We start from the raw sequence: 8,774 nt of genomic DNA on the forward strand, positions 1-8,774 counted from the left end.
TGGTAACATCCCTCTGAGGTCGTAGATTAATGCACTTTTTTGAATTTTCAGTATTGAATTAAAACCAATGTACATGTACAAAATGTACCCATATAAATGCTTATGATAGATATTGACATAGCAATACCAGCGACAAATATACTTCAGCATCATTCTTGTTTCATATCTCATGAAACCAGGTGAGCGATACAGGCCCTCTGGGCCTCTTGTATGTAAATAGAGTTTGTTTGTCTCTCATGCATGTACAAACATACAGTTGTTATCCACTCACTCACACACAGGAACCCTGCATACAGTAACATGATTGATCATTTATGTTTTAATTTTTTTTTAATGAAATGGAAAGAAAATAATTAAGACTACCAATTCTAGTCTCTATAATAAAACATGTTAAAATAGACAAGATTGATGAATTTAACATAATTTAAAATTAAGTGAGAGATTTAGAAAATGAAACTGTTCTGTAAATGATCCATGACTTTTCTGTGTAATGATGATTTGAGAAGGTAACTATATCCGTCCAGTGATCTTAAACACATGTCCTTTCTTCAGTAACTCAACCACAACTCTAGTTATATTTTTGCTGTCATCTGAAATAAGGGAAAATAATAATTAAGTTAATATATTAAGATCTGAGGAAGAATTTCTGTTAAACAGTTTGTCAATGTTACACCATTTTCCCTATATGATCAATGATATTTAACAACCATTTCATGACACATAATCATTTAGAAAGTTGGATTCTTCTTCCTCGTCTGATAACCTAGAATAATCATAAGTGAGAAGATTTGAGAATTGGGTTTAGCCAGAGAAAAACGAGAAAAAAAAAGACAAAATTTTAGAATTCTTTACCGCAGGGAAAAATTTAATAGGAAAATAAATTGATATCTGGTGGAAATCGAGGCTCATCTGAAGTTTTTCTAGTACCGATCCTTGTACATCTTGACTGGACGAGTTACCTATTCCACTGTGATGACGGCCTTCGAGACGTAGAGATAAACCGTCCAACATAGCAAGCATTCCCTTGGGATATTTACTGGTAGCTGCTGCATACTCCTAGAAAATTAACATTTTAGCTGAGATTTGATTTCACATAATTATCAATAAAGTTAAAAACCAATCAATGATGTTACATGTACAGTATATATGTAACAGAGTGCATGATAAATTAAATTTAAATCACTGCCTCCGCTAGGGATCGAACCCGGGACCTCTGGCTTACTAGTCTTACGCTCAACCGATCGAGCTAAAGAGAAGATCTCTCTAGCCGAGCGGTAAATTGCGGCTAGTATTTACCAGGGTTACATACTCCCCCTCCAGGAAAGAACTCGTCCTCGAGTTTTCAGGGGTAACTGCGATGCTTGTGGAGCAAGGCTGAGTATTTTTCCCGGGTCCCTACATGGGCGCCAATGTAACAGAGCGCATGATAAATTAAATTTAAATCACTGCCTCCGCTAGGGATCGAACCCGGGACCTCTGGCTTACTAGTCTTATGCTCAACCGATCGAGCTAAAGAGAAGATCTCTCTAGCCGAGCGGTATATTGTGGCTAGTATTTACCAGGGTTACATATATAATATGTAAATATCTTCTAAGTTTATCTCAGAAGACCATATATTAATTACATAATTGAATTGATAATTTTGAGATAAAAATGTTCACAGAAAATCATGCCATTTCTCAACAGAAACATTTCAATGCAGAATAAACTACAATCAACTTATTATGTAAAAATCAGTTTGTTCACTCAGTATTTGCTTTCCCTCATTCTGTCTTTTTATGTTTAGAACATATTAACAGTCAGAATAATGACGGGATAGGTTTAATACACAGTAACACACTGGTACAGATATCATGGTATATTTCATCATTACACTGTAGATGTACTTAGTTTGGCCCATAACCAAATTAAAACAGATCAGTACAATGATGACACACCACAATACTTGATCACTGATTGGTTATGTTTAATTGCCCATCAACAACTTTAGTTATTTTGGGCAAAATCTGAAAAAGAAAACTACAATATTTTATATTTATATAACAGTATGAAGACAATTAACGAGGAATTACCTTTTTTATATTGATCCACTGATTAAAATATCCTGGCTTTTTAATGTTGAAGTAATCACACTGACTTGGTAACCTTAAAATGAAAAGAAAAACAGAATGTGGAGAAAAAATATATTCAAAGCAAGATACTTATAGTGCGAGTCAATAAACCTGCCTCCTATAAAATCATACTTCTAGTACGAGTCAATACACTGGTCTCCTATAAACTCATACTTGTAGTGCGAGTCAATAAACCTGTCTCCTATAAACTTATACTTGTAGTGTGAGTCAATACACTGGTCTCCTATAAACTCATACTTGAGTGTAAATCAATAAACCTGCCTCCTATAAAATCATACTTGTAGTGCGAGTCAATACACTGGTCTCCTATAAACTCATACTTATAGTGCGAGTCAATAAACCTGTCTCCTATAAACTCATACTTTTAGTGCAAGTCAATACACCTGTCACCTCTAAACTTGTATGTGTAGTGCGAGTCAATAGACCTGCCTCCTATAAGCTGATACTTGTAGTGCGAGTCAATACACCTGTCACCTCTAAACTTGTATGTGTAGTGCGAGTCAATAGACCTGCCTCCTATAAGCTGATACTTGTAGTGCGAGTCAATACACCTGTCACCTATAAACTTGTATGTGTAGTGCGAGTCAATAGACCTGTCTCCTATAAACTTGTACTTGTAGTGCGAGTCAATAGACCTGTCACCCTATAAACTTGTATGTGTAGTGCGAGTCAATACACCTGCCTCCTATAAACTGATACTTGTAGTGCGAGTCAATAAACCTGTCACCTATAAACTCATACTTGTAGTGCGAGTCAATACACCAGCCTTTTATATACTCATACTTGTAGTGTGAGTCGATAAACCAGTCCCCTTTAAACTTGTACTTATATAATGTGAGTCAATACACTTGTCTCCAAACTCCTATCAGTGAATATATATAATTTAATGTGTAGAAGTACATTGTAGATTGTTTGATATTATAGACACTTCAAGAAAGAGCACAGATCCCACACATACCAGGTAGTGACTACATCAAGGAAAATGATAGATTATGTCTTAGAATAGTAATTATGATAAAGGTGACAATATTTAAATGTAGAACAGTTCAGGGTGTGACTACTTACATTGTTTTTAAGTCCCAGTCACCACAAGTCACAAAAGTGAATGTATGACCCTTACTCAGCAATTTCTCCTCCATCCATTTGTCATATTTCTGTGAAAGCAATGAATACTCATATTTACAAAGCAATGAATACTCATGTTTACAAAGCAATGAATCCACATGTTTACAAATCAATGAATACACATGTTTACAAATCAATGAATACTCATGTTTACAAAACAATGAATACACATGTTTACAAAACAATGAATACACATGTTTACAATGCGATGAATACACATGTTTACAATGCGATGAATACACATGTTTACAATGCGATGAATACACATGTTTACAATGCGATGAATACACATGTTTACAAAGCAATGAATACACATGTTTACAAAGCAATGAATACACATGTTTACAATGTGATGAATACACATGTTTACAATGTGATGAATACACATGTTTACAAAGCAATGAATACACACATTTACAAACAGAACAATGGGTTATACGTTGTTCATCCAAGTCTAGATAGATACATGTATTTTATATCTTTTGAAAAAACATAGAAATTCAAAAGGTTACAGTATTCCAGAACCTTATATACCAGGTACTTAAAAGTAATTAGCGCTTAATTGAAATAGTGAATAATTGGTAAAAAAATAACAGGAAATAATAACTCTTTAACTAGATCCTTTCTAGATGCTTTAACTCAATGATGGAGTAACAACTAACCTTTAATACATCTTCTATGTGGTCCTGTCCATCAACCATCTCCTGGATGATTCCCGTTAACTGTTGGAGAAATAGGAGACACAGAATGTATGTCATAGAGACATTATATCTGTAGACAGTGTTCTAAGTGTACATTATATCTGTAGACAGTGTTCTAAGTGTACATTATATCTGTAGACAGTGTACATTATATCTGTAGACAGTGTACTAAGTGTACATTATACCTGTAGACAGTGTACTAAGTGTACATTATACATGTAGACAGTGTACTAAGTGTACATTATACATGTAGACAGTGTACTAAATGTTCATTATATCTGTAGACAGTGAACTAAGTGTACATTATATCTGCAGACAGTGGACTGAGTGTATATTATATCTGTAGACAGTGTACTAAGTGTACATTATATCTGTAGACAGTGTACTAAGTGTACATTATATCTGCAGACAGTGGACTGAGTGTATATTATATCTGTAGACAGTGTACTAAGTGTACATTATATCTGTAGACAGTGTACTAAGTGTACATTATATCTGCAGACAGTGGACTGAGTGTATATTATATCTGCAGACAGTGAACTAAGTGTACATAATATCTGTAGACAGTGTACTAAGTGTACATTATATCTGTAGACAGTGGACCGAGTGTACATTATATCTGTAGACAGTGTACTAAGTGTACATTATATCTGCAGACAGTGGACTGAGTGTACATTATATCTGTAGACAGTGTACTAAGTGTACATTATATCTGTAGACAGTGTACTAAGTGTACATTATATCTGTAGACAGTGTACTAAGTGTACATTATATTTGGAGACAGTGAACTAAGTGTACATTATACATGTAGACAGTGTACTAAGTGTACATTATATCTGTAGACAGTGTACCGAGTGTACATTATATCTGTAGACAGTGTACCGAGTGTACATTATATCTGTAGACAGTGTACTAAGTGTACATTATATCTGTAGACAGTGAACTAAGTGTACATTATATCTGTAGACAGTGTACTAAGTGTACATTATATCTGTAGACAGTGTACTAAGTGTACATTATATCTGTAGACAGTGAACTAAGTGTACATTATATCTGTAGACAGTGAACTAAGTGTACATTATACATGTAGACAGTGTACTAAGTGTACATTATATCTGTAGACAGTGTACTAAGTGTACATTATATATGTAGACAGTGTACTAAGTGTACATTATATCTGTAGACAGTGTTCTAAGTGTACATTATATCTGTAGACAGTGTACTAAGTGTACATTATATATGTAGACAGTGAACTAAGTGTACATTATATATGTAGACAGTGAACTAAGTGTACATTATATCTGTAGACAGTGTACCGAGTGTACATTATATCTGTAGACAGTGTACATTATATCTGTAGACAGTGTACTAAGTGTACATTATATCTGTAGACAGTGTTCTAAGTGTACATTATATCTGTAGACAGTGTACTAAGTGTACATTATATATGTAGACAGTGAACTAAGTGTACATTATATATGTAGACAGTGTACTAAGTGTACATTATATCTGTAGACAGTGTTCTAAGTGTACATTATATCTGTAGACAGTGTACTAAGTGTACATTATATATGTAGACAGTGGACTAAGTGTACATTATACATGTAGACAGTGAACTAAGTGTACATTATATCTGTAGACAGTGTACTAAGTGTACATTATATCTGTAGACAGTGTACTGAATGTACATTATATCTGTAGACAGTGTACTAAGTGTACATTATATCTGTAGACAGTGCACTAAGTGTACATTATGAAGACACAAGTTAATACCGAATATTTTCTTATTAGTTTTGAAATGGTCAAAGTAAATGGGTAAATCCTTTAATGTATATATCAAAAATAAAAAGTGTGTCATATTAACAAAAATTGTAATAAGCAGATATCATAACTTCCTTACAAAATCTCCTAGTGACCAGACTATAACTTGTGACACTTACATTTGTACAAAAATGACTGAGATGATTGTGAACACGTGGCTGGACATATTGATGAAATACAGCCTCTGTAGCCAATGTCTCTGTATTGAGCATCACAACTGGAAATTCTATTATCTCCTGAAACAGAATGGTCATGTATGATGTGAAAATCCAAAATTTAAATGTGAATGCTATAGTGAAGATCTGTATTTAGTCAGATGGCATCCCTACATTATCTGAACAGGTTACCTTCCTACAGATGGTCGTTCCACTTTATGCCTTCAGCTATAAATGATGAATTGATAGACAATGAAAACACTTCAAAGCAATGAAAAATAAAGTTAAATGTTCAAGACATACTCAGTAAACCACAAATCATTATTGTACCATGTGTAATATATATACACACTTGATTCCTTTTTATACCCTTACACCCACCATCAAATGACTGTTATTTGATTTCTGTTAGATTAATCTTTTCTCTACTTTTCTCTTCTTCCTCTTAAACATTTGATAAAAAAGGAACATATCTATCAAATCTGAGAAAGATTCATCAAGAACTCTCTGAGAAATAAGGTTAGCAAACTTTAAACAACAAGAACCTACACATGGAATTCAAGAAATATCCATGAAGAACTTTCTGAGAAATAGTAATAATGAATTTCAACTGTCAAAATTCAGAATGGCCACCTGTCGGTTATATCATTTTCCGATCAGTCACAAAATGCAACCTGTGGCCAATTAAGGGCAACCTATTATGATCCATGAAGAACTTTCTGAGAAATAGTGAAACAAACTTTTCTGTAAATTCAAAAAGGTTGTGTTTGCCATTTTATTTTCAGATCAGTCACAAAATTGAACATACACAATTAGGAACCAAGAGGAACCTACAGGTGAAATTTGATAAATATCTACAAAGAATGTTCTAGGAAATGGTGATAACAACCTTCAACTGTCAAAATTCAAAATGGCTATCTGTTTTCCATCTTGCTTTGCAATCATTCTAAAAATAAAACATGCACAAATACGCACCTAGGGGAACCTACATATCAAATTTAAGAAAGGGCCATGAAGAACTTGTAATATAGCAATAACAAACTTCAACTGTCAAAATAAGCAGAGTCAGCGATTCTAGGATCAGGGAACAACACACTTTCCGAGAACCTCCATCACAGAAAGATGCAGAACATCCTTCTTCCCGAGGGCCATCCGGGATTGGAACATGACTCCATCAACCGCAGCATCTGCCAGAAGCCAAGAACCATTCAGGGCTAAGCTGATTGATACCTAATGTTATTACATGACCTTTTAAACCATTTTCACTTTACATCCACCCTATGCTCCCTGAAGTCTGAATGACCATGTCTCACATGAGAGTATAACACTCCTTGAAGAGTCCATTCTAAGGAAGAATATAAACTCCACCGATGTAACAGAACTCTTATGATAGGACACATTGTAACAAGTGGCACATTGATATCAGAAGATAAAAGAGCACAGCAAGGGCTTCTTATGCTGTAGGTGTTGCCAAAGAACAATGCAATGACCAGGGACTTCCGAATTCTAGACATACACTCCAACCATTTGAGCTACCTGGCCACTATAGTTCAGTCCAGTTCAGTTCCACTACATTCTTCTCGCCTTCAACAAAGTCTTTATTCGAAGACATACACAAGACCCTATACCAGTCTCCATGGGATTAAATTGGTTGCCAAATGTAACAACCAGACAGGGACTCTGACCCGGAACCTCAGACCTCTAAATGGATGCTTTAATCATTAGTTTAACATTCATTATATTATTGTGAATTGTAATAGTAAATACATCATATAAATACAAAAAATGAAAAGATTCAGAAACAAGTACTTTGTACTTGAACCATTTCAGCTATCTGTCAACCAGCACTCAGTCTAGTCCAGTTCTGCAACTAGGGGTGATGAATAAAGTGGTTGAAACAAAAATAATGTTTGGACACAAATGAATTGCATGAAATTAAAATTCATATATCATGAAATAAATTTTGAATGGTGTGTATTTCACAAAGGCAATATATAAACATGATCTTTTAGTACCAATCCATCAAATTACCATAATTTTCAAAAAAATATAGTATAAGAAAAGAATATTGAATACAATTGCCTTCAAATATTTGAAGATTATTATGCAATGTACGCATATGTACCTTACAGTGTAGTGGAACTGGAACGGGCTGATCAACGGCAACTAAGGCCATTATCGCTTTTGGAGTCCAAACAGTTGGACCAGTTGGACCGGTGTTGAATGTTAATGAAATAAAGACGGACCTGGTGATTTTATATCGTTTTCAGACAAGCCTTAAAAAAGACTTCCAAGTCCTGTATTAACATTTGCAGGTCCGTCAAGATAGTTTGAAATATTACATTTAAAAACTAACGAACCTGTTTGCCCGCAAACACGAGTTCAATTGGTAGTAACATCTGGCTAGCTATAGTGTTCAGATGTCCAGGGTTCGAACCACGGTCTGGCCGTCATTATTTCCACTTCTCTTACAACAGCACTTGTTTCAGCTTTCTACTAGATTGGAAAGTTTATGGTACTGTATAACTAAACGAACTTATACCAAATTGCTATATACTGATGTATGTGTATAATGGCTCAGTTAGCCAATGGTCCTGAACTACGTATTACCTGTGGATGCAACTTTTTTCTGTCATCACATGTTGCTTCGAAATCCAAAACAAGAAAATATTGAAAATGTTGAGGTTTCAGGTTATTTCCTATATCCGCCATACTAGCTTTGCTTGATTTAAATATTTTTAACGAGTTTATAGATGTAACACATATATCACGTTGTTGTGAAATAACAAAACGAAACATGCGACTTCGCGACAGCATTTTCTACTTTCAGTTTGATCACT

At 34.5% G+C, this 8,774-nt stretch overlaps 1 protein-coding gene across 2 annotated transcripts; it reads right to left on the minus strand.

Moving 5' to 3' along the window:
* Positions 1-215: 215 nt before the first annotated feature.
* Positions 216-8,769, minus strand: LOC117325697 (ERI1 exoribonuclease 3-like). Of its 2 annotated transcripts, none has more exons than XM_033882116.1 (7): positions 8,545-8,769; positions 5,899-6,015; positions 3,920-3,979; positions 3,198-3,286; positions 2,073-2,145; positions 960-1,056; positions 216-590 (listed from the first exon to the last, which is right to left on the minus strand). In XM_033882116.1, exons 1-7 carry the CDS (start codon positions 8,749-8,751, stop codon positions 511-513), a joined length of 723 nt encoding a protein of 240 aa, XP_033738007.1. In that variant the 5' UTR covers positions 8,752-8,769; the 3' UTR covers positions 216-510. The 2 variants fall into 2 exon arrangements, with proteins under 2 accessions (XP_033738007.1, XP_033738008.1); XM_033882117.1 differs by lacking the exon at positions 8,545-8,769 and adding an exon at positions 8,060-8,501.
* Between the last annotated feature and the right edge of the window lie 5 nt (positions 8,770-8,774).

Source organism: Pecten maximus, chromosome 4, assembly GCF_902652985.1.
Source record: "Pecten maximus chromosome 4, xPecMax1.1, whole genome shotgun sequence".
Lineage (NCBI taxonomy): Eukaryota > Metazoa > Mollusca > Bivalvia > Pectinida > Pectinidae > Pecten > Pecten maximus.